The sequence below is a fragment of the Pagrus major genome, chromosome 14 (genome assembly GCF_040436345.1).
Source record: "Pagrus major chromosome 14, Pma_NU_1.0".
Lineage (NCBI taxonomy): Eukaryota > Metazoa > Chordata > Actinopteri > Spariformes > Sparidae > Pagrus > Pagrus major.
Genome location: NC_133228.1, coordinates 25,470,594 through 25,497,273, shown reverse-complemented (window position 1 = coordinate 25,497,273; position 26,680 = coordinate 25,470,594). Strand labels below are relative to the sequence as shown.

General features: G+C 43.0%; 2 protein-coding genes across 3 annotated transcripts; both read left to right on the top strand.

Moving 5' to 3' along the window:
- Positions 1-1,249: 1,249 nt before the first annotated feature.
- Positions 1,250-15,215, top strand: tbk1 (TANK-binding kinase 1). 2 transcript variants are annotated; one of them, XM_073481061.1, is made up of 21 exons: positions 1,250-1,299; positions 3,104-3,210; positions 4,167-4,307; positions 4,678-4,807; positions 4,955-5,136; positions 5,311-5,471; positions 5,550-5,660; positions 6,075-6,254; positions 6,643-6,839; positions 6,959-7,017; positions 7,174-7,265; positions 7,619-7,720; positions 7,830-7,908; positions 8,410-8,531; positions 8,611-8,687; positions 9,069-9,108; positions 11,021-11,122; positions 11,237-11,333; positions 11,661-11,761; positions 12,113-12,184; positions 14,026-15,215. In XM_073481061.1, exons 2-21 carry the CDS (start codon positions 3,124-3,126, stop codon positions 14,063-14,065), a joined length of 2,172 nt encoding a protein of 723 aa, XP_073337162.1. In that variant the 5' UTR covers positions 1,250-1,299; positions 3,104-3,123; the 3' UTR covers positions 14,066-15,215. The 2 variants fall into 2 exon arrangements, with proteins under 2 accessions (XP_073337162.1, XP_073337163.1); XM_073481062.1 differs by lacking the exon at positions 1,250-1,299 and adding an exon at positions 1,360-1,652.
- Positions 15,216-22,714: 7,499 nt separating this feature from the next.
- On the top strand, positions 22,715-23,992 carry gpr19 (G protein-coupled receptor 19). The gene has a single exon (XM_073481072.1). It carries the CDS (start codon positions 22,715-22,717, stop codon positions 23,990-23,992), a length of 1,278 nt encoding a protein of 425 aa, XP_073337173.1.
- The last annotated feature ends 2,688 nt before the right edge of the window (positions 23,993-26,680 follow it).

Below are 26,680 nucleotides of genomic sequence, written 5' to 3'. Positions count from 1 at the left end.
TGATTGATTTTTGTGTCTGTAAATACTAAACGTCATAATGAAGTTATTTAACATTTACGATTTCATTTTTACAAACACGGAAACAACTAGAGAAACATCCAAACAGCTGTTGTGTTTACATTTTTAAAGTTAACAAGATTTATAGAAACTTTTCCAGCTGTTTTTTTTAATTTAATGTAAACGCAAGTTTTATCAATCTAAATGTTTCATCCTCAGTCTGAACCTTAAATAATCCTTCTGAAATGACTCTGATAAGATTCAGAGTGAAGTTTCCTCTCAGATCAGATTACTGGTTAAAGTTATTTACAGAATTCTCATTGAGTTTCTTCATAAAAGTTTAAATGCAAAATAAAAAGATTGAATGTAAACACGTTAAAAAAATCTCAATGTTAAATGTAAAGACAGGTCACTTCCTCAGTTACAATCCAATAAAATTAGTTATATATACAGTATATATATATATATATATATATATATATATATATACTGTGTATATATATATATATATATATATATATATATATATTATTAATTATAAAATCCCAAATTAAATATTCAGATGTGTAGAAAGTGTATCACGTCTTTAATCTGTAAATTTTGATCCATTGTGTGAATGTAATGCTCCTCGTTATCGTACTTTAAACATTTTTTTTAATTTTATAGTATTTTTCCTTGTTTTTAATGTAAATAAAATATATTTATTAATTTAGCATCTTTTCAGCAACATCATGCAGCAAACAGGCAACTTCCAGTTCTTTAAAATATAATATAAAGTAACCATCACATATCTACATGCATGTCCACAGACTGAAGTACTGATCAGAGTATTGATCAGAGTATTGATCAGAGTATTGATCAGAGTATTGATCAGAGTATTGATCAGTTGTCTCCAGGCTGGTTTTGATTTCCGGGAAGATTTCACGCTAGTTTGCAGATACCGTAATAACCTATCACAGCCAGGAATGTGCACAATGAGCTGTATGTGCCGCGGTGGTACAAACTGATGTTAGTGCAGGTTGGATGAGCGATGAACCCTGGAGGAGAACAACCTGGAGGAGAACAACCTGGAGGAGAACAACCTGCAGGAGAACAACCTGGAGGAGAACAGTGCGTTAAGAGTTATTTATAACTCGTATCAGAAGCTAAAAGAGGCGCATCATTTCAACCTGTCGCTCATATTCTGAGTACTACGGTAACTCCATGACACGCCCCTTTGCCCCACTCTGAGCGCTCATTGGCCCGCTCCCGTCACATGACCGGGGAACAGCGGAAGCAGAGGACTGGGCCGCAGACAGACGGGTGAGGAAATAAACACAATAAAAACATTAATTTAAACGCGAACAAACGCGCGCAGACTTCGTTCCCGGCGCCAGTTCGTAGCTCGGCGCGTTCAGCAGCGGCCCCGCGGCTCTGTCGCCGTGAGGACGGTTAGCTTGTTAGCACCGCGCAGGTTTAAACCACCGCCTTCAGTTCCCGTTTCTGCGTCGACGTCCGCCGACAGAAAGTGAAAATAAAGCAGGTCGCAGCGAACCGAGCCGTTCGGCACCGACGGACGGGCAGTCAGCTGATGTTCCGGCCGCTAACTGCGCTGCTGTTTGCTCATTGATGCGCTAACGTTAGCTGCTGTCAGTCCTGGCTCGTCACCTGAGCAGGTAAATCAGTGTGTTGGTGTTGGTGTTGGTGTGTTGGTGACGGGCGGCAGGAGCGGTTCCGGTCCCGGTCCCGGTCCCGGTTCCGGCAGCCCGCCGTGATAAAGACGCTGTGTCATCGTGTCCGCGGCGGATTCTTCTTCTCTCCGCAGGTTTTTTGTTGTTTCAGGCCTGAAACGGGAATTTCCCACCGACACGCCGCTACGTCACGATTACGTCACGATTACGCGCTGACGTCGTGAGTGTGGAGGACCGGAAGTGTCGAAATAATAACATACATGACCCGATTAATAAATTAATACGTCATCAAACGCTCCGAAATTATAAGATGTGACGCAAATGGAAAATTCTGTTTTAGTTTGCTTCTGTATATATTTATTTTATTTATATTTATATTTATATGTATTGTTTAATTTATTATATTGTTTAATTTATTATATTGTTGTTAATTTTTATTATTTTATTGATTTATATTTAAGTTTTAATGTATTATATGAATTTTTAGATGAATTATTGGTTAATGTATTTATTCCTGTATTAGTTTTTAATGAACCTCAATAATTTCTTCAAAACCACATGAGGTTCACCGCACTGTGTGAAGTGGACAGTCACTTTAAAATGATGTATGATGATGAATGAATCCACACTGATGGTGGAGTGAAACATCGGAAGCATCAAAGAAAGGAAGGTTTAACATTCAAACAGGAAGGTTCACATTAGAAAGCTGATATTAGCTTTAGAAAAATGATTTTGTCATTAAAAAGTGATTTGAGCCCAGAAATAATCATGTCAGCATAAAAAAGTAACGTTGGTATAAGAAAAATATTATTAGCGTTAAAGGTTATGTCAAAGACAAAGGAAGACTCATATTTCTTGTATTGATTTTAAATTAATTATTGATTAATGTGTGTTTCTGTCCGAGGCGTTTCTGTCTCAGGTGACCGCTTCTGTGGGACCGATAGTCGATCTGTAAACTCTGATGTCGATCAATCAATGAGCCAAAAGTAAATAAATTAATGAATGCAACCAAAATATTAAGAAAATAATCACATGTACAATTAATTGGCAAAACAGGGAAATTAATACAAAGTCCAATGAATACAGAAGCAAATTTAAACAGAAATATCAGTTGATGTCAGATTTTATAAAATCTACATTTATTTTTAACGTTTGTGGAGCGTTTAATGACATCTTCATTTATTTACTGAGGCTTTTATTTCTCTATTTGTTTTTTGATTTTGGCACTTTCAGTCGTCCATAAATGATTTTGCAGGCAGCGAAATATAAACTTACATTAATATTAGATTAATTAATTAAAATCAAACTATCTGATGAAAGACAAAGTTATCATGACGAACCGTGTGACAGTTTGATCCTCAGCCCTGCTGGTCTCTGGTTTATTGATTATGTCGATCGGTTTCTGTGTGACTGTTCAGCTGTTTGTGTGTTTTCAGGATCACTTGCCGCCGACACGATGCAGAGCACCACCAACTACCTGTGGCTCATCTCAGACCTGCTGGGTCAGGGAGCCACGGCCAACGTTTACCGCGGCAGACACAAGGTAGGAACCAACAGAGCCGATCGCTGATGGGTCACTGAGCGGGTCAGTGAGCGGGTCACTGAGCGGGTCAGTGAGCGGGTCAGAGTGACAGATCTCTGATCAGGAGAGGCTGGAAACACTCCTGACAGGTTATCTGAACAATACAAGTCAAACCAGGAGCTACAGGACAGGCTGGTGATCGAGGCCGGTAGTCAGCATTTCTACGATCACCAGTGTTAAAACAAATGAATGTAAAAATACAGGACTTTGTCTCTGATGTCACAAATAACAGCTGATCAGAACTGAGTAATCTGAATCTGCAAAGTAACTAAAGTGATCAAATAATGGAGTAAAAGTAGAAACACGAGAACAGTCGTTGAGTAAATTGTCGTCAGTGACGTTCTCCACTTTGAGAATCAGAGTTTTATATTTCCTGTTGATGTAAATCAGCTCCAGTTATCGATCATCGTCTCCTGGATTAATGATCGGTATCGGCCCTGATCTGAACCTCTGGGTCAGCATGAGGTCTCACTGCAGCCTGGTTCTGAGCAGACGACAGCTGCTCGTCACACAAAACGAGAGAGAGTTCAGGAGGTAGTTGTCAGAGCTCAGAGGAGGCAGAACGAGCTGAACACAGACGGTTTGTTCTCCACCTCCACAGATCAGACGTCACACTTTGTGTTTATAGTCGATCCAGAACCGCTCCAGGCTGTAAACTCCACCGGGAGGGAATTTCCCCAAACCTTCGTCCTGAATCTTTAAAGTGTGAGGATCCGTCTGAACCTGGTCTGATCTCATTAAACGCTGCCGCCTCAGGTCGTTTCCACTGTACGTCTGTGAAAGTGTAGAGATTCGTTCTGTTACTTTTCTCTTTGGGAAGTTTGAGTTTTATTTAATTTATGTCGGGAAACCCAAGAAAAGTGTTTGATGTAAAGTGTGTCATGTGTCTAACTGCGTGTTTGTCTGTCCAACTGTAGAAAACTGGGGACCTGTACGCCGTCAAGGTGTTTAACAACCTGAGCTTTCTGAGGCCGCTCGACGTCCAGATGAGAGAGTTCGAGGTTCTGAAGAAACTCAACCACAAGAACATCGTCAAACTGTTCGCTGTGGAGGAGGAGGTCAGTGAGCGCTTGTTCCTGTCTCCGCTGCAGATGATTGTAGATGAGGACACACTTTGATTCCAGAGACACGTTCAGTTAAACTCATTAAAACTTTAATTGGTTCATTTGTCCGTTCGTCCGTCTCACATTTTAATTGTTGATGAAAACTGTAACACGTCGTCGTAGTTCATTATTTGACGGCTCTCTTGTTGCTTTAGTCTCGTTAAAAAAGAAGAAAACACTTTTGTCGTAGTTTGCGTTGACAGAATGACACTACAGTTGCATAAGAAAGGTGATGTTAGCATTAAAGCAGTTTTCCTTCAGTTATATTCTGTGAGATTAACTCGGCGTCAACATGTTTCTGACCTCCTCTTCTTCCTCCTCTCAGTCCAACACTCGTCACAAAGTGCTGGTGATGGAGTACTGTCCCTGTGGCAGTCTCTACACGGTGTTGGAGGAGTCGTCCAACGCTTACGGACTTCCCGAGGACGAGTTCCTCATAGTTCTGCACGATGTCGGTGAGGGACAGTTTGAAAACTTTACCTCCACTTCGAGTCCACTGACTTGAGGAATTCTGTTTTCACTCATTAATTGCCGTCATATTTAGGACTTTGAAACATTTACCCGACTCTGAGCTGTTCTCTGGTTGGCTGTTGTGTCTCCAGTGGCAGGTATGAACCACCTGAGAGAGTACGGCATTGTTCACCGGGACATCAAACCAGGAAACATCATGCGTGTGATCGGAGAGGACGGACGCTCCGTCTACAAACTGACAGACTTCGGAGCAGCCAGAGAGCTGGAGGACGACGAGCAGTTTGTGTCTTTGTACGGCACCGAGGAATACCTGGTGAGGACGATCAGAGGACAATGTAACAGCTGCTAACAGTAGTGTCCAAACGTTTTTCATCAGTCGCTCTTTAAAATGTTAGAAAACATGAAAAATGCTCATCACAGTTTCACAGGACTCCACGTGAAGTCTTGAACTTCCTGTTGAACTCTTCTTCATGTGTTTCCTGTGCAGCACCCTGACATGTACGAGCGAGCCGTGCTGAGAAAAGACCACCAGAAGAAATACGGAGCCACGGTGGATCTGTGGAGCATCGGGGTCACGTTTTACCACGCCGCCACCGGCAGCCTCCCGTTCAGACCGTTTGAAGGACCGCGCAGGAACAAAGAAGTCATGTAAGAGGAGGACTGAGCGTTACGGAGGTGACACCAAACATTAAAACACGACACTGATGAGCTGTTCGTCCCTCGCAGGTATAAAATCATCACAGAGAAACCGTCTGGGACGATCTCCGGCCATCAGAAGTGTGAGAACGGGAAGATCGAGTGGAGCACGGAGATGCCGGTGTCCTGCAGTCTGTCCAAGTAAGAGTCGGTGTTTGTCGTCATGTTGAGTTCCTCAGAAACTCACACACACTCAGTGTTTTTACATTTACACCTTCACTCACACACACGTCTGTTTGTGTTGTCTAATCTGGAAGATGAATGAATTATACTTGTGTAAAATCAGTGACCTGCATCACAGAAGGTGACATCAGCCAGTGTTTGGTGCGAGTGTGTTGACTCCAGAGAAATAATATCAGCTTTAAAAAGTAACGGTGACTTTGACAAAGTAACGTTAGCATCAAACGTTTAATGAGCATAAAGGAGGTACTGATGTCACATGTGGTCACAGCTGTTGGATGTTCAGTCTGAACCAGTGACAGACAGAAGTCATCACTCACAGAACCTCTCAGCTGATGTGGTTCAGTTCATCTCACACACGTTCTGGTGTTTCAGGGGCCTTCAGAGCCTCCTGACTCCGGTGCTCGCCAACATCCTGGAGGCTGATCAGGAGAAGTGCTGGGGCTTCGACCAGTTCTTCGCTGAGACCAATGACATCCTGCACCGGACCGTGGTCTACGTGTTCAGTCTGCAGCAGGCCACGCTGCACCACGTCTACATCCACGAGTACAACACGTAAGACAGGAAGTCACGACCACAGGAAACGTTTCTGTTGCTCAGTCAGACCAGATGTTCTGTTAACTTGGTTACAAATTTGTACAACTGCATTGTTGAATTATTTCGATTTTATATTCACATTTTTTTTAAATTTCTTGAAAAAACTTTGTTAAACAGATTTTGACTTCATCCTCTAAATGTCTCGACTGCGTTGTTGAAATACCAGAATAAATTCTTAAAACACGAGAGTTTCATGAACTGGATCTTCTACCACAGAACTTATCAGGAGGCAGGCTTAGCCCTCAGACCTGGACCTGGACCTGGACTGTTTCTTCATGTTTGTCCTCTCTGGATGTAAACTCCTTCACTGTGTATCTGACAGCTGCTGTTCTTCATGTGTCCACAGGGCGGCGCTGTTCCAGGAGCTGCTGTCCCGCAGGAGCAGCATCCCGCTGCACAACCAGGAGCTGCTGTACGAGGGCCGCCGCCTCGTCCTCGACCCCAACCGCCAGGCCAAGACCTTCCCCAAAACCTCCAGAGACAATCCCATCATGCTCGTGAGCCGCGAGTCCGTGGCCACCGTGGGGCTGATCTTTGAAGACCGTACGCAGCTTCCTGTTCCTCTTTTCCTTTCATGCTTCTCTCTGGTGAATCGTGTCAGATGTGTTTGTGTCTGAACTCCAGGAAGCTTTAATCATTTCAAACTGTTTTTGTCTCCACAGCGAGTCCTCCTAAAGTTCAGCCTCGCTACGACCTGGACCTGGACGCCAGCTACGCAAAGGTACTGACGCAGCACAGTGATGAGCGCTGCTCCACCTGTTGCTCTGCTGAACGATCCGGCTGCTTTAATGACTACAAACACTCCTGAAAACATGACGGAGGATTGAAACCTGTTTTGTTCTGTAATGATTATTAAATGTTTGTCATTGTTCTGCAGACTTTTGCTGGTGATGTTGGACATTTATGGAAAACGTCAGAGTCTCTGCTGGTTTATCAGGAACTGGTGCGGAAAGGAGTTCGAGGTTTGAAGTAAGTTCACTTCAGACTGTTTTGACTCAAAGATGCAGATACGCTTGGCTGAGGGACCGACCCCCCGGTGATTTAGCTCACTTCCTGTCTGCTGCCATCCTCCTTTATAACCACGAGGTGGATCAGAACATTCAGGAGACTGATCCAGTTTCATGACCCGTGTTGAAAAAAGTCAAATAAAACCTGGTGACATTTACTTTAATGTTATAAACACAGACACAGAGATAACAAACATTATGAACAGTTTGATTCTGCTGAGGTTTGTTCACGATGAGACAGAACTGAATGTGTCCTCATGTGTCCTCATGTGTCCTCATGTGTCCTCATGTCCTCATGTGTCCTCATGTGTCCAGTGAGCTGATGAAGGAGGACTACAGTGAGATTCTACACAAGAAGTCTGAGGTTTTCCATCTGTGCAACTACTGCACACAGATCCTGGAGAAGACCGAACAGCTGTGAGTGACACACACACACACACACACACACACACTAACACTTTTCATGTACCTGCAGTCCATCAGCTGTTACACCTGTCACATCATCACATGACTTCCTGTCGTGCAGGTTCGAGGTGTTGATGCAGGCCAACATGCTGTCGTCAGAATACGACGAGATCTCAGACATGCACAAGAAAGTTCTCAGAGTGAGTGCTCGCTTTATTTTTCACATCGAGGTGGTTCAGAGACTTTGTATTCAGTCACAGAGGCCCAGTTCACACCTGCTGTCATCATCCATCCTGATGACCACAACATACTCACAAAGGAACAAGAAGAATATGATAATGACATGTTGGGTCTCTGTCAGCAGCACATGTTTGTGGACACACTGTCTGTTTCATTGAACCAGTAACACAACAGCACCAGACTCCTTTAACAAATGTAGTGATTTTAAGAGTTGTTGAGTTGGAGACACTTTATAAACGGTGTGAAACTCTGTCTCTGACTGATTCTGACTTATTTGTTCCTTCTTGTGAATTCAGCAAATGTTCTACATGAACTTCTTTCTGTCTTTGAGTAGAAACATGGCGTCTGTTTGTCAGTGACGGGGAAGTGATGCATGTTAATGTCAGGTGTGAACAGAGTCTCTGGGGTCCTGTCGCTGTTTCTGTGCTTATGACTTCTTCTACATTCTGCTGTGTGTTCAGATCTCCAGCTCTTTGGAGCCGATTGAACGAACGACACAAGACATCAAGAGTAAGTTCCTCTCAGGCGGCCTGCTGACCGACGGCTGGACACAACAAGTGGGGACGCACCCCGAGGACAGGAAGTAAGGCTGTGTGTGTTTACATGCAGTGATATCTGTGATCTGTGTGATGGTGTGTGTGATGGTGAGCTTGTCTCTGCAGTGTGGAGAAAATCAAAGTGCTGCTGGACGCCATCACAGCCATCTACCAACAGTTCAAGAAGGACAAAGCAGAGAGACGTGAGTCCACCCACACAGACAGGAGGCTAATGCTAGTTAGCTGTAAAAACTGGTTAGCTATGAGGATGTTGAGGCAGATATTTTTCTGTTGCATACTCAGTATTGTTACCATCTTCACAGAGATGCTGTGCACCTTAAAGAGAAACGAGCTCTGTGAGCTTTACTGAGACACTGCCTCAAAGCTAAATGCTAACATCAGCATGCTAACATGCTCCCAGTTTGAGCTGGAAACCCTGATCTCAGTGCTGATTTTTCAATGTGTACAGCCTTTATTAATCATTCTCTGAATGTCTTTGAATCCAGTTTTAATTTTGAGCTGCTGACGCAGCAGAATCGACTCAGAATCGATCAATAACGTCACATGTGACTCTGTGTGTTCAGGTCTGCCGTACAACGAAGAGCAGATCCACAAATTTGACAAGTAAGTTGCCTGATCAGTTTTTATCAGACCTCAGTGACGCCACAGATGTTCGGGCCACACTGAGGGAAAAGAAGAGAATAAAATCATGATGAAAGTCTCAGTTTAATAAGAATATTGTGATTTTTACAAGATAAAAAAAATGTATACAAAGAAAAAAAATTGTAAAATTTCAATAAAATCAACAGAACTTTTAGGAGAATAAATCACCATCAACCAACAAAACGGAAGATTTCATTTCCTCGTGGAAAAAATATTGTTAGTGGAAAAAAGTTGAATTATTATTGTGAAAATAAAGCAGCAATTTTATGAGACAAAAGTTGAATTATTTTGAGAATGAAGTTGTAAATGTGCAAAGTGAAAGAGAAAAAAAAGAGAATTAAATCATAAATTTCCCCGAAAAAAGTTGAATTATTATGAAAGTAAAGTCGTAATTTTTAGCAGAAAAGAGACAAAGTTTTTAAAAAACGTCGACTTTTTAAAAAAATTGTGAATTAACGAGGGAAAATGTTTCTTGTCGTACAACAACTTCATTCTCCCCCAAAAATCAACATTTTGTTCTTCAGACATCTCAGCTCTTTCCTCGTAAATTAACATTTTTTTCAAAAGAATTTGACTTTTTCTCATGAAGCTGTCGCTTTATTTTCAAAATAATAATTCAACTCTTTTCTGCTAAAAACTACGACTTGATTTTCATAATAAATCAACTTTTGGGAAATTTACATTTACAACTTCATTCTCAAAAATGTAGACTTTTGTCTCAAAACTGAGACAAACTAAATTTGACTCTTATTTCCCCCAAAAAACTAACTAGCAACTAAAATTGCTGCTTTATTTTCATATTTAGTCTTTTTTCTGTTTAAAAATTACAATTTAATTCTCAAAAAAATTCAACCTTTTTTTTTCTCCAAAAAATGTCTAATTTCTTTTTCCTCTGTTTCATGCAACAACTTAATTTCCCCCCAAAAAATCTTAAAAAATGTTAACTTTTTTTTCTCATAGATTTTTGAATTAATTCTCAAAAGAATTTGACAATTTCTTCCAAATAATTTCGACTTTTTTCTCAAAAAATTGCTGCTTTATTTTCATAATATTTTGTCTTTTTTCTGCTAAAAATTACAACTTTAATTTCATAGTAATTCAACTTTTTTCTTGTACATAAACAACTTAATTCTCTAAAAAAAAAATCATTTAATTTTTGCCCCCGAAAAAAATTTTTTTTCTTCTAAAGATTTTTAAAAAATTCTTATGAATTTACAATTTAATGCTAAAAAAAAAATTTGAAAAATTTTCCCCAAAAAATGACTTTTGTCTCATAAAATTGCTGCTTTATTTTCATATTTGGTCTTTTTTCTGTTAAAAATAACCACTTTATTTTGGTAGTAATGTAACTTTTTTCTCGTACATATCATTCAAAAATCAAATTTTCTTTAGAAAAAACTTCCACAATTTTTTTTTTAAACATTTTTGACTTTATTTTCATTATATTTTGACTTTTTGTGTCAGTGTTTCCTCGATGTGGCTCAAATACTTTTTCATAGTAACACATTTAATCAAAATGTCATCAGAATATCTGACTGTGACATCTGTACCTCTAATGTTGAGTATTACTGCAGTCTTTACCACAGACGTACAGCAGTTATATTGATTTGAATATAAAAGTGAATAATACTGGATAAAACAGAAAAACACTGGAGTCCTTTAACCTGTAAACTGAGCAAACGTGTGTTGTACTGAAACTTGAAGTCCTCATGTAGAGCGCAGCAGGCGGCAGATCCTGAGTGGCTGTAGTTTCTGCTCTCTGCCTGCAGAGGGCAGCACATCAGTGTGTACTCAGCGCCAGGCTTTACTTTGAGGTCCTGACCTGTGTGTGTCTGTGTGTGTGTGTGCGTGTGTGTGTGTGTGCGTGTGACAGACAGAAGTTGGTGCTTCATGCCAGTAAAGCTCGCTCTCTGTTCACGGAGGAGTGCGCCATGAAGTATCGCCTCTTCATCTCCAAGAGCGAGGAGTGGATGAGGTAAAAACACTGCACACACACCGACAGGAAGTGGGCCTGATGTCTCTGTTGCCAAGCGACAGTGTGTGTGTGTGTGTGTGTGTGTGCTGACGCGTGCTCATGTTTGTGTTTCAGGAAGGTTCATCATGTGAGGAAGCAGCTGCTCGGTCTGTCTGGTCAGCTGATCAGCATCGAGAAGGAGGTGACGATGCTGATGGAGAGAGCCATCAAGGTGAGCTACACCTGCACCTACACAGCACCTGGTCACGTGACCACGAGCGTCAGCTGACCTGAGAGCAGCTTCACATCAAACCTGAGACAGTCTGACAGAGGAGACGTTCTCATGTTTTGTTCTACGACACGAAATACGTCCAGAAATACCCGTTAACTGATCACTTGAACATGAGACCACAGAGGCTGTAATCACACCATGAAACATGTTTATGGTTATTAAACTGTGTGTGTGTGTGTGTGTGTGTGTGTGTGTGTGTGTGTGTGTGTGTGTGTGTGTGTGTGTGTGTGTGTGTGTGTGTGTGTGTGTGTGTGTGTGTCCGTCCAGCTGCAGGAACAGCTGCCTCAGAAGGTCCTTCCTCTGGTGTCCAGTGGGATGAAGTCTCAGGCGTACCTGAGTCAGAACACGCTGGTGGAGATGACGCTGGGGTGAGTCTCTTCATCATCAACTCATTCATCAAGATAATTAGTTAATTGATCACTTCATGTACAAAAACTACTCAAACTCGTTTGTGTGAAATACTCGTTGTACACTTGTGCAATGACAATAAAAAGATTCTGATTCTAACCAGGAAATTGTACAAACTGCTTTATAACAAAACATCTGATTAATGATCTCTTCATGTTTGTGTGTTAAAATATGAATTTTTAAGTAACTAACGCTGTCAGGTAGAGGTAGTAAGAGGACTGAAAAGAGTAAAGCACATGTACCTCAGATTTGTACTCGAGTAAAAGTACTGTGCTGGTGAGTAACTGAGTGCCTCCATGTCGTTTGTCCAGGATGAAGAAGCTGAAGGAGGAGATGGAGGGAGTCGTCAAAGAGCTGGCAGAGAACAACCACTTCTTAGAAAGGTCAGACAGCACGACACACACCGGCTTAGCTTAGCACAAACACTGGAAGCAGGGGGAAACTGTGTACTGAGTTTCTCACGTGCTAATGGGCTAACGGCTCCATTAATGGAGCTGGCCCAGGGCTAATGGAGCCTTTGGCCAGGGGCTAATGGGCCCAGGGCTAACGGAGCTGTTGGCCCCATTAGCCCAGGGCTAATGGGCTAACGGCTGCATTAATGGAGCTAGCCCGGGGCTAATGGGCCCAGGGCCAAAGGCTCCATTAGCCCCGGGCTAACGTAGCTGTTGGCCCCATTAGCCCGGGGCTAATGGCTCCATTAATGGAGCTAGCCCAGGGCTAATGGGCCCAGGGCTAACAGAGCTGTTGGCCCCATTAGCCCAGGGCTAATGGGCTAACGGCTGCATTAATGGAGCTAGCCCGGGGCTAATTGAGCCTTTGGCCCGGGGCTAATGGGCCCAGGGCCAAAGGCTCCATTAGCCCCGGGCTAACGTAGCTGTTGGCCCCATTAGCCCGGGGCTAATGGCTCCATTAATGGAGCTAGCCCAGGGCTAATGGGCCCAGGGCTAACAGAGCTGTTGGCCCCATTAGCCCAGGGCTAATGGGCTAACGGCTGCATTAATGGAGCTAGCCCGGGGCTAATTGAGCCTTTGGCCCGGGGCTAATGGGCCCAGGGCCAAAGGCTCCATTAGCCCCGGGCTAACGTAGCTGTTGGCCCCATTAGCCCGGGGCTAATGGCTCCATTAATGGAGCTAGCCCAGGGCTAATGGGCCCAGGGCTAACAGAGCTGTTGGCCCCATTAGCCCAGGGAGCTAGCCCGGGGCTAATGGGCCCAGGGCCAAAGGCTCCATTAGGCCCGGGCTAACGGAGCTGTTGGCCCTGTTTGCCCGGGCCTAATGGGCTAATGGGGCCATTAATGGAGCTAGCCCGGGGCTAATGGAGCCTTTGGCCCGGGGCTAATGGGCCCAGGGCTAATGGGCCCAGGGCCAAAGGCTCCATTAGCCCTGGGCTAACGGAGCTGTTGGCCCCATTAGCCCAGGGCTAATGGGCTAACGGCTGCATTAATGGAGCTAGCGCGGGCTAATGGGCCCAGGGCCAAAGGCTCCATTAGGCCCGGGCTAACGGAGCTGTTGGCCCTGTTAGCCCGGGCCTAATGGGGCCATTAATGGAGCCTTTGGCCCGGGGCTAATGGGCCCAGGGCCAAAGGCTCCATTAGCCCCGGGCTAACGGCCCCGTTAGCCCGGGGCTAATGGCTCCATTAATGGAGCTAGCCCAGGGCTAATGGGCTAACGGCTGCATTAATGGAGCTAGCCCGGGGCTAATGGGCCCAGGGCCAAAGGCCCCATTAGGCCCGGGCTAACGGAGCTGTTGGCCCTGTTAGCCCGGGCCTAATGGGCTAATGGGGCCAACAGCTCCGTTAGCCCGGGGCTAATGGAGCCTTTGGCCCGGGGCTAATGGGGCCCAGGCCAAAGGCTCCGTTAGCCCGGGGCTAATGGGGCCCAGGCCAAAGGCTCCATTAGCCCCGGGCTAATGGAGCTGTTGGCCCCGTTAGCCCGGGGCTAATGGCTCCATTAATGGAGCTAGCCCAGGGCTAATGGGCCCAAGGCTAACGGAGCTGTTGGCCCCATTAGCCCCGGGCTAACGGAGCTGTTGGCCCCATTAGCCCCGGGCTAACGGTGCTGTTGGCCCCATTAGCCCCGGGCTAACGGACCCAGGGCCAAAGGCTCCATTAGCCCCGGGCCTAGAAGGTTTCCACACTGGCGCACTCCACTTACATTGTGAGGGCTGTCGTGTATCAGGGAGCTGACAGACGATGAGACGTTAACTTGTGACGTTCGTCCTTCAGGTTCGGGACTCTGACGCTGGACGGAGGCCTGAGAGGTTAAGAAACGGAGTCTGGCTGCAGCGTTCGTCTTCTCGTGAAGCTGCTGTAAATATTCTGTGTCTATCCTGTAAATAATGAGACTGTGATGAAGCTTTTTGTATGAACAGTTCATTCAGATCAGTCGGACCTGTTCAGGAACATGTTACCCTCCTGCAGTAGAAACTGCTTCGCTCGCTCCAACATATTTTGGCCTGATGACGAGTGAAGGAACAACTCAAGACCTTTACTGAACCCTGACACACGGCAGACGCCTTCACCTGAGTCCAGAGAGCCGTTAGAACCAGAACCTTCCTGTTGATTTAAACAACTTTTAGAATTAATTAGTTGTTTCAAAGCTCGTCAGAACCTGAATAACATCTTCAACTCATTCAAGAGCATTTTGTCAAATATTTCAAATTAATGTAAATGTGTAAATTAAGATCTACATCGTTTATTAATGATTAATGTCATTTTCTATCAAACACCTGGACTCAGGTTAAAGTGTTTGTTGTGGTTTTGGCTGGTTTAAGGATGAATTCAGGGTATTTTAAGGGATTAAAAAGTCAAATTGATTGGATTAGTGTAACCCAAGATATCCATGATGGGTTTTCTGCACCAAGTGAAGGGTTGTAACGATCTCCTTTAATTAACAAAGTAACATTAAAGGGTTTAAAATCAATTAAATGGACCAAATAAGACAGAAGTGTCATCTAAATTGAGATATTCTGAATTTAAGGATGACTTTAATGTTATTTTATCAATTTTAAGGGGTTTTAACACCTTAAAAGTTCCTTTAACTGTGCAGATAATCCATTAAAACCGTCATCTTTAAAATACCGTACTTCACTATTAATGGGTATTGATGGCATTTTAAAGTGAAAATTTTGGGGGATGAAGTTGAAAATTGCTGATTGCATTTGGTGTTTATTTATTGTTTAAAGGCTGATCAGTAATCAATTAAAATAGTTTCTTCTACAAGCATCATATTGTCACATATCGTCTCCAGATGCTGGTCAGTTTAACATTCAGAAAATACCTCCTCACCTTCGTATCGGCTCATCTTCATCTTTCACTCTTTAGGAGATGTTCATGTTTCGTTTTGTCAATAATCAGCATTCAAAATGCTCAATGACTGTTTGAAAAACATGTAAATAAAGAAAACATCTGGAGAACGACGTCTGAATGTGTTCTGTTTTCTACGGAAGCCCTGAGGGGCGAGTGAAGAAAAGTTTTTTTCTGGTGTCTGATTGAAATCGTTTTCTCCCGTTGTGACCTGAGAACTGTTGGAGAAAGATTCAGAGGAATTTTTTTATGTTTTTCAGTGCATTTTTCAGATTCATGAAACGATGTCATAAAATAAATTTCAAGTGGAAAAAAACATTTTCAGGAGAAAATGTTTTTCAAAATTCGTAAAATCTTAAAAGAAATTCAGGAGAAAAAAACTTTCGTAAATGTTTTTCATATGAAAACAATTTCAGGAGGAATGTTTTTGTAAAATGTGTGAAACGGAGGAAAATACAGACTGGGAAGGTTTTCAAATGTACGGAGCCCCTGAAGGGACAAGTTTTTTCCTCTCCCTTGTCCCTTCAGGGGCTCCGTATTTTCCAACTCGTTTTTAAGGAGAATTTATTTTCATGTGTTTAAGGAGAACATTTTTTTCCAAATTTCAGGTGGATTTTTTCTTCCAAAATTTTTTCACTGAGTGGAAAATAACATTTCATTGCTTTGTTTTGTTTTTAAATTTCAGAATATTTTTCATGCAAGTCAAAGGATTTCAGGAGAAATTGATCATTTTTTTCTCAAAAAAGAAAATTTGTCAGGAGAATTTTTTTCACCCAAATTCATCAAACAATTGAGAATTTACTTTTCATGTGTGAATCTGAGGCAAAAATAGTTTTCTGTGAAATAAAATCCTGAAACATCAGTTCTCAAGTCATCAACACAGAAAAAACAGCAATTTAGATCAAAATGGAAGAAAAACAATCTTCACTCACCCTTCAGGGCTTCCGTAGTTCACCTGTAGCCTCTTACCTTGTCATTGTTTGGTGTCCAGAGTTAACACACAGTGGTCCAGTCAGGCTCAGCCATCATCTCCTCCTGATGATATGAAGTCAGGCTCAGCCATCATCTCCTCCTGATGATATAAAGTCAGGCTCAGCCATCGTCTCCTCCTGATGATATAAAGTCAGGCTCAGCCATCGTCTCCTCCTGATGATATAAAGTCAGGCTCAGTTATCGTCTCCTCCTGATGATATAAAGTCAGGCTCAGCCATCGTCTCCTCCTGATGATATAAAGTCAGGCTCAGTCATCATCTCCTCCTGATGATATAAAGTCAGGCTCAGTCATCATCTCCTCCTGATGATATAAAGTCAGGCTCAGTCATCGTCTCCTCCTGATGATATAAAGTCAGGCTCAGCCATCGTCTCCTCCTGATGATATAAAGTCAGGCTCAGCCATCGTCTCCTCCTGATGATATAAAGTCAGGCTCAGTTATGGTCTCCTCCTGATGATATAAAGTCAGGCTCAGCCATCGTCTCCTCCTGATGATATAAAGTCAGGCTCAGCCATCATCTCCTCCTGATGATATAAAGTCAGGCTCAGCCATCATCTCCTCCTGATGATATAAAGTCAGGCTCAGCCATCATCTCCTCCTGATGATATAAAGTTAGGCTCAGTCATCATCTCCTCCTGATGATATAAAGTCAGGCTCAGTCATCATCTCCTCCTGATGATATAAAGTCAGGCTCAGCCATCATCTCCTCCTGATGATATAAAGTCAGGCTCAGTTATGGTCTCCTCCTGATGATATAAAGTCAGGCTCAGCCATCGTCTCCTCCTGATGATATAAAGTCAGGCTCAGCCATCATCTCCTCCTGATGATATAAAGTCAGGCTCAGCCATCATCTCCTCCTGATGATATAAAGTCAGGCTCAGCCATCATCTCCTCCTGATGATATAAAGTTAGGCTCAGTCATCATCTCCTCCTGATGATATAAAGTCAGGCTCAGTCATCATCTCCTCCTGATGATATAAAGTCAGGCTCAGCCATCATCTCCTCCTGATGATATAAAGTCAGGCTCAGCCATCATCTCCTCCTGATGATATAAAGTCAGGCTCAGTCATCATCTCCTCCTGATGATATAAAGTCAGGTGAAGTCTCGTCGTCCACAGAACATTTCTGGAGCTTCACAGTAAAACAGAGTTGCAGCGTTCTGCTGAACAGCTGAAGCAGCTGGAGATGATTTAAACATCAGATGTCAGAAGCACGATTAAATCTAATAATTCAGACTGACATTAAGTCATCATTCAATATTTTAAGTGATAAACAGTAAAGAGGAACCAACCTGAAGTTGTAATTTTGTCATTTGTTTTCTTTTCTTGGCAGAAATGAGCTTCTGTAAAGATTCAAACAAAGCATCTTACCTTCTTCCTCCAGTCGCTGAGGCAACGCCTGTGTGTCCACTCTGATCTGACACGAAGAAGAAAGACATTTAATTATTTTTAATAGACTATAAACATTTGACACACTGTTGATTCGATATGGAGGACCAGGAAGTAAAAGAAGAAGAAAAAAGAAAATGTTAGAAATGACAAAAACTAAACTAGACTCCAAATTATTGCATCATTAAGTCAAAATGATAAGAGTTTTTTTTTTCTTGACTGTAAATATGATTATATTTATATGGAAGCCCATTTCTACCAGGAAAGGATGAATTAAATGAAATGACAAAAACTAAAAAGGTAAATCAAAACTTTGAGGAAAATTTGATTAAAAACTGAGAATGTCAAAGACGTCAAAAATATGATATATCAACTCAGATTTGCTGACACCAATTTTATTCTCAATATCTCATAACAGTGAATTAGTTTTATTATTTCTAACCTTTCCTTTGTTTTGCGTTTTCTCTGTTCCTCTCGGCAGAAACGAGCTTCCGTACGTTAAATGAATAAAATCACATCTTTCTGTTGAGTCACTGATGTTGACTCAGAAAACTCGAGTCTCTCTCACTGAACTCTGTTTGTTTCTTCCCTCCCTCCTCCCATCAGCACCATTGTTGGTTTCCCATGGCGACCGGCCTGTTGGAAAATCACCGTCTCCTCAGCGCTGAGGTTGCCATGGCGACGTGCTGCGACAGCAACCCCCGTCAGCATCAGACCAATAACTGTAGATGGACGGCATCGTTTCCTTTTATAGAGCAGACATGTTGCAGCTCGTCACGGTGTGAAGGTCGACTGTAAGAATAACGATTAATAATTAATAACGATCAATGACTCCACCTGATCGGGTCACATGAGGAGAGAGGGAGGAATCGGCCCGGTCATAAATAACATCAGAACACTCACCTGTGAGGTGACGATGAGGAGGAGGAGGAGGAGGAGGTAGAAGGTTTTCAGTCCTGAGGTGACCTGTTGAGACTTCATAATTAAGCTCAGACTCTTTATTTATAAAAACACATTTCCAGACTATGGATGACATCTGAGTAAATATTAAATTAATAAATTAGGCAATAAGTATGTAAATATATGTAAATACAAATATAGAAATCAGTCAGTGTAGTTCAATAAATCAATTTGTATGTTTTTATTTTAAAAAGAACAGTTTTGAAAGGACAAATCTAATTTATCTCAGTGGACTTTTTATTGAATAAAAACATTTATTCCAGCTCTTTTTCTCTTCATTTTCATATGCAAATGAGGTGGGCGTGGTTATCTCACAGATTCAGGCCAGACCAACACAAACCTGAGGGGGGCAGCAACGCAACATCATCACTTCAACTGTCATAACATTTTAAAGGACGAATAAGAACCGTGACGATGTGAAAAGTAACTCAGAGGACAAACAGGCAAGAGGTCGGTGTGTTTACTGAGGAAACTCCCAAGTGAACCAATTACAGTCGTTACAATCTGCGTCGCTGCGACGTGCAGGTGCATTTCTGGGAGCTGCTAGTCAGGCTACGGCGACCACACACACCAAGTTTAACGCTAAGGTTCCCCACAAACCACTTTCATTTCCAGCTCTTTTTTTAATTTCCCTGTGTAATAAGAAAATGAGGTGGGCGTGGTTATCTCACAGATTCAGACTAAAGCAACCGAGCAGCACGACCCTGACGGTGGCGTTCAGGCGGCGTCGTGCATTCAACTGCATCTCATCTCATGTGTCCTCCTGGCGTCACATCGTAGGATTTATATCTGATAAATGAAACGAACACAGAGACATGACATCAGGATACATCATGTAAATTAATCAGTTAATTTTCCACTTTGAAACGTTTCACTATAAACTCACACACACTTTTATCTTGAGGTTTGTTTCATGTTTATAAATTATAAAACATTCAATTAAAATACATTATTTTCATGAATAATCTTAGACTGCTGTAAACACCAGCGTCATGAATCTCAGCGTCTTAATATCACTGACAGTAACTGAACAGCCGACGGTGGCTGAGGGGCCACGAACCTGCGTCCGCCCCTGTTCTCAGAAAACATCCTCCTCCTCCTCCTCAGCTGCAGCTTCATCCTCCAGCTCTGTGGACACACACACACACACACACACACACACACACACACACACACACACACACACACACACACACAGACAGACAGACAGACAGACACACAGACAGACAGACAGACAGACACACACACACACACACAGAGACACACACACAGACAGACAGAGACACACACACACACACACACACACAGACAGACAGACAGACACACACACACACACACACTCAGACCGACAGACGGACGAAACGACCCATCAGCCATGATGTGTGCTGCCTTCACGGACCTCCTCCGCCGCACTGACTCGCGGATAAACCCAGCATGAAGCGGTCCTTCCTGCTCGGCTCTTCACCGGTGAGTCCGCCTCTGAACACACACCTAACCCCCAGAAACAGCTCGCTGCCGGGCTCAACCACACCGACACCGACACCGGCACCGGCACCGACACCGACACCGACACGTCGGCGGCTGCCAGCGGCCGTTTTCAGCTCCGTGCGGCCGAGCGGCTGCGATCACCTGCGGACCTGCGGACGGACCGGCTGCTCCGGTGCCGGACGGTCTTTGAGGTGTTCTGCTGTGGTCCAGTGGTCCAGTCAGATGTGGTCCTCCACCATCAGTCAGCCGTCGCGGTGAATGAGATGCAGGAGCAGACATGTTGTCCAGGCCGAGCTGCCTCCATCACCGGGCCGCCTCCATCACCGGGCCGCCTCCATCACCGGGCCGCCTCCATCACCAGGCCGCCTCCATCACCAGGCTGTTTATCTGCTGATTGATTTGGTTTCTGGTGGAAGGGATGAATATATGTAACATTATATGTGTGTGTGTGTGTGTTTACAGCCGGATGTATGATGGATCTATCTGAATGAACCAGATGTGTTTTAATATTTATTGATGGAAATGATCACATGTCGCTCTGTTGAGCTGCAGGTTGTTTTCCAGCAGGTACACGAGTACAGTAGAAGTACATTTACTCAAGTACTGTCCTTCAGTACGATACTGTGATACTCTGGAAACAGATTCATTTCATTTAACACCTCAAATGTTCAATATTTAAATAAATATGAGATTAATTTATTCACTTTAAGACGTAAAAGGCTGATTTTGCTTCTCAGTATTTTTCCATCAAGACGTTTAACTCTTTACTGAGATCAGGATGGATTTAAATTAGCCTTAGTTTATATAAAATGAGCCTTAGTTTATATAAAATGAGCCTTAAGTTTATATAAAATGAGTCTTAGTTTATATAAAATGGGTCTTAAAGGACGAGAACGTTGCTTAAATTAATTTGGACAAAAGAAATTCTTGGACCCGTTTTGTAAAACTAGTAGTTGATGGACAACTTCAGACATTTGATGACACACCACATCTAACAATTACTTTAATTATTTGATTAATTGTTAATTGTTTGTACCCGTCTCAGCTCTAAGCTTTAATGTTTTAATTGTGCTTTATTTACCTTTTTTGTTTTTCATGTTAAGTTCGTCTATTTTGAATTTACGGGATAAATAATCTCCTGCTTCGAGCAGCACACGTCTGCGTGGCGAGTGTGGACGGATGGATGAGGTTGCTAAGGTTGATATTCAGCCGTGTAAACACAAAGGCAACGATAAACAAAGAGGTTTTCCCACATGAGCTTCTTCACGTCTTTAATGGGCGACCTCAGAGGAGAGCAGGATCTCTGTGGACACTAAACTGATCCCTGAGAAGGATTAATGAAATCAGCTGCCAGCACAGGTTGTGAATTAACTGCTGCTGATTGCTTAGAGCTGCAGATATTTATAAAATACTTCTTTGAAGCTCAGAGGTCATTTTTCTGGTCCTGAAACCAACAAAGTTATTTCATGTTTTAACTGATTCGACTTGTTTCCGGGTTATTTGGTGTCAACAGTTCAGTTCCTTGAGAATGTACATTTCCCCAGATGACACTTCTGGAGTGGAGCTACGTCTTCATTAGACGTTTCCCTTCGTTATTTAAAGTCTTTGACAGTCTGCTGAGGTGTGTTGCTGATGTTGGCTTTCTCAGTTAGAAACGATCCCATCAGTCCGGTAAATGTCTTCATGAGAGCTGGAGGAGAAGCATCTTCACAAGGGCTCGTTTGGCATCACAGAACATCCTTTTTATACAAACCAGTTGACCAACACAACTACTCACTTACCTGCCAAACTACCAACAATCTAATGACCAGCTGAGCAAATCATCGCTCACCCAACCTACGTACCTGTTGACTACCAACCAACCAAGGAAGTTGGAGCTGGAAATGATGTCATGCCCGAGCTGACAGCGTCCCAGTACAACAAGTTGGAATACCAGTTAGCCATTGTTAGTCACTGATAGCAATACCAGTTGGTAATGCATGACATGGTGTTTTGCACATCAAATCAGTGAAGCAACATGTCCACACATAGAAGTTAGACAATGATAAGTGATAAGTGGAGCAGCCATCTTGGATTTTGGGGTCAGGGTTGGTGAGGTGAATCCGACCTTCTGAAGTCAGGTGATGTTCCAGTTGAAGGCGCCAACTGGGAACTTGGAAACTCCGACTTCCCAGTTCAAATGGAACGCAACACAACTACCCACTTACCTACCAAACTACCAACCAATCTCATAACCAACCTTCTGATCTACCAACATATTTACCAGCTGAGCAAAGGATCGCTCACCCAACCTACCTACTGACTACCAACCAACTAACCAACTGACTAGTTAACGGTGTGATCCATTTACCTCTGAAGTTGGAAGTCAGAGCTGAGAATGACATCATTCCCAAGTTGACTGTGTTCCAGTTGTATCGAAGGATCACCCGACCTACCTACAGACTACCATCCATCTTACGGATCAACCTACCGAGCAACAGACTACAAACAAACCAAGTTTACAATGAACCAATCGATGAACAGACTACCTACCAACCAACCAACCGACCAACCAACCAACCAACTAACCAACCAGCACTGTGCCTGTGCAGGAACCACAATGAACTGTGGCCTGCACAGAAGTACTCGGCGGATGGATACACTATTGTTTTTTTAAGAAATGTTCCAGCACATTAGGGCTCTAATGAGGTGTTTTCTGTTGTGAGTGTCTGCTGGTGTTTGTACTAATGATGAATATGTTTCTCTGTCTCCACAGCTCCTCTCTGGTGAAGCTGTATAGCTATGGTGTATGCCCAGTCATCAAACACAGTTGGTGTCAATCCCTCCCTTTACTCTCCATCTTTCATGTATCAGATGTCATTTAACTACTCTGAGAGGGTAAACTCGACTGTCCTGGCAACCTCCCCTACAACCCCCCCCTGCAGCCTCGAGGGCTCGTCCTCCGACCAGCCCAACAGGACCTCCATCTCCTATGAGCTGACTTCAGGCGAGGTCGCTGTCCTGGGTTTGGTGTTTGGGGTTCTCTGGCTGGTCTCCATCCTGGGAAATGCCCTCGTCTGCCTGGTCATCCACCGGAGCCGACGGACTCAGTCCACCACCAACTACTTTGTGGTGTCTATGGCCTGTGCAGACCTGCTCATGAGCCTGGGTTGCGCCCCCTTCATCCTATTGCAGGTTGCATCAGGACGATGGCCGCTGAGCGCCGCTGCCTGCAAAGCTGTTCGCTACCTGCAGCACCTCTGCCCAGGTGTGCAGGTCTACGTCCTGCTTTCCATCTCTGTAGACCGCTTCTACACTATCGTCTACCCCCTCAGCTTCAAGGTGTCCAGAGAGAAAGCGAAGAAGATGATCCTGGCGTCGTGGCTGTTTGATGCCGCCTTCGTGTCACCCTGCCTCTTCTTCTATGGTTCCACCTCTACAGGCAGCAGCCATTGTGACTTTTTCCTCTCAGACACCTGGGGCAGTATAGCCTATGCTGCCGTCCACCTCCTGTTTGGTTTTTTGGTCCCAGTGGTGGTGATCATGTCGTTCTACCAGCGGGTGGTACGTTACATCTGGAGGATCGGTGCTGATGGCCACACGGTGCGCCGGACAATGAACATCGTCCCACGGACTAAAGTCAAGACCATCAAGATGTTCCTCATGCTCAATTCAGTTTTCTTCCTCACCTGGACACCCTTCTTCATCGCCCAGCTGTGGCACCCCAGGGAGTCTGATGGACCCAGCAGGCAGGGGCTGCTGTTCTTTACAGCCATCGCATGGATCTCCTTCAGCTCCACAGCGTCCAAGCCAACCCTGTACTCCGTCTACAATGCAAACTTCAGAAGGGGCATGAGGGAGACATTCTGCATGTCATCCATGAAATGCTACCGCAGTAATGCGTACACCATCACTGCGAGCTCTCGGATGGCCAAAAAGAACTATGTTGGGGTGGTGGACATCCCCGTGCAAGCAAAGACGGTCACCAAGGACTCGGTGTATGATACATTTGACCGCGAGGCAAAGGAAAAGAAGGTGGCCTGGCCCACTAATGCCAACCCTCCGAACACGTTTGTCTGAGTTTGGATGGTGTTAAAATTGTGAATGTACAAAAATGAACAAGTTTAAAAACTGTATTCTTCAACAACACAACGTTGCAGGTGAGCCTTGTATTCGACAAAGACAACAGCTCACAGATGTGTTCAGTTTGTATAAAGGGCTTTTTCTGCTGTAACACACCTTCTGGCAGCCATATTGGAGGTTCTCAACATCTGTGAACAGCTAATCATTTTTATACTTAAGATCTGAATCATGATTTCTTTCTGTGCTGTGTTTTGATGGATTGTTTTGCCATTGATGCATCTGATTTTGTGTTTCGATAATGTCAGCTTGTTAGCTAGCTAACTGTAGTCTGTGGCCATCTATAAAGTGACCTGTTGTAAATCCATCTGATTTGCTACAGTAATGTATGTGGTAGAAGCTAACATTAGTATTGGCTACTAGCCAACTGGTAACAGTGACATCATCTGCTTTGCTACATTAAGAGTAATGGTGAGTTGGTCAACCGAGCCCTAATTATACAGTTTGTTCAGGTCAACTGAGCTCGATCATGTTAAAGGAAAGATCAGTGTTCTTTAATACAGAGTAATAGAGACGGTACATTTGCAAAGAGCGAGGAAAAGGATCCGAAATATTCTTGGTTTAAAAAGTAAAAGTTTTGTTTGATTAGTAACAGACTGCGAGGTGACTTTAAGCACTTCGAAGGCTTTGATGGACATGAAACATGAAACTGTCCTTGGTGATGAACTGTGGTAGAAAGAATTTGTTTCTTTGGTAAAAAAGGACAAGAAATCTATGGACATAAAAATGAAAGAAAAGGTGTTAACGCGACCTCCAAGGTACATTTCCATAAGAAACAACTAATCACAAAGCTTTAAATTCTGTTGTGTGGTCTGTTAACGGAGAGCTGAAGATAAAAGATTCTAGCTTAAGATTGTAGAAACCTGATAAAACAGTTAAAATTAATTTACTTTTAAATTCTGGATTAGTTTTGGATGAATTTGGTGATTGCTGGAGGCTAAAGCATTATTTAGCAAACCCTACTACTAGTGCCTACTTTTCAAATTTTGGATGTTGGCTAGAAGCAAAGTTGAAAATACCTTCGACTTCAACAGAGAAGTCTCACTGCTAGCTGTATTTTTCCAAAAGTGGTCTTGAACGTCAGCTGTTTTGGAAACCTAGTTCTCTTAAACATATCAATCAAATTACAAATAGCAGGTCTGCAAATACATCATGCAGATGCTTAATTATGCTTTATATTGTATCTCAATGTCTGTCCTTGTGAGGACTTCTTGAATGTGTTGGCTTAAAAATGTGGGGTTCTCAGTTTTTCTTGACTTTGGACGCAGTTGTTAACGAAACATTTCCACCTTGAGGTGCATTTAGTACTTTTTTATGTAGTATTTATGCTGTTTTGAAGTATTTGCGTCATTTTGGATCTATACTTCTAAACCAACAAAAAACATGTACTTGGTGTCAGTGACTAGCATTATGTAGCTAACTAGCTAGCTACATAACTTCTGGCTACATGAAACATAGCAACAGAAATATAGCAACAAGTCATACCTTTGTTAGAAGTTTCTTGATGGGTTTTCAACAAGTGAATATACATTTATAGGGAGACTTATGGCGTCCTGAAGGATATTTTCCTTTCATGTGCACACAAGATTAGATTCTAAGAATAAGAAGTGCGTAGGAGTCAGTAACTAGCATAACTAGCTAACTATATAGCTACTTAAATGCTTGCTAATGTTCTCATCAAGTAAATACACGCGTATGGGGAAGTTTACGACTTCGTAAACATATTTCTTTTCATCTTGTGCCCACACCTGACTAGAAGTCCTTAGATGAGTCGGTAACTAGCATAACTAGCTAACTTGCTAGCTATGTAAACTGGCTACATGTACAAAAAATAGCAACACAAAAATTGTCACAGGTCTATTTCTACAAGTATATATTTTTTCATCATGTGCACAAAAGATTAGACGCCAAAGACAGGAAGGCATAAGAGGAGTCAGTGACTAGCATAACTTGCTAACTAGCTAGCTACATAAATGCTGGCTTCTTATATGAAACATAGCGACAGAAATATGGCCACAAGTGCTGCTTTTGTTAGAAGTTCTCACCTTGAGTAGATATTTATAGGAAGGCCTTACAATGTCCTGAAAGATTATTTTGAATCTTGTGTGCACAACATTTTCAAAAATATGTATAATTTGGGACGTTTGGAGCTCAGAACATGCAGGTTAACAGTCCCCAGTTATTACGCTTCAGCTACCAATAAAAGGAAACAGCTCTGCAGGAACGTTGTGAAACAGGACGGTCGATCATTCAGCTGTTTACAGACGACACCCGACTGTCCGGTCAGATTAGTAACTCTGACTTTTCACTAAACACAACAAGCTTTTTCAGACGTGGCTGCTCAACACAGACAACAGATCACCAGCTGAATCACACTCACGTAGATGTTTATAATATTGAAGGATTTCTCAGGTAGCACAGTCTGCAGTCAGTGGCCTGCCCTCATTTTACTCATGGTGACGGGGCAGTTTGGAAGAAATGTATTCATAGTATTTGTCGCACATGAAGTTATATGAACTGGTTTCTGTTATTTCCCAACGAAATTTGAGATAAAACCATTGAAGACTGCCGAGGTCAATAACGTCTGTCTGGACTGTACACGCCGTGCTTTGGTCAGAATATAAATAA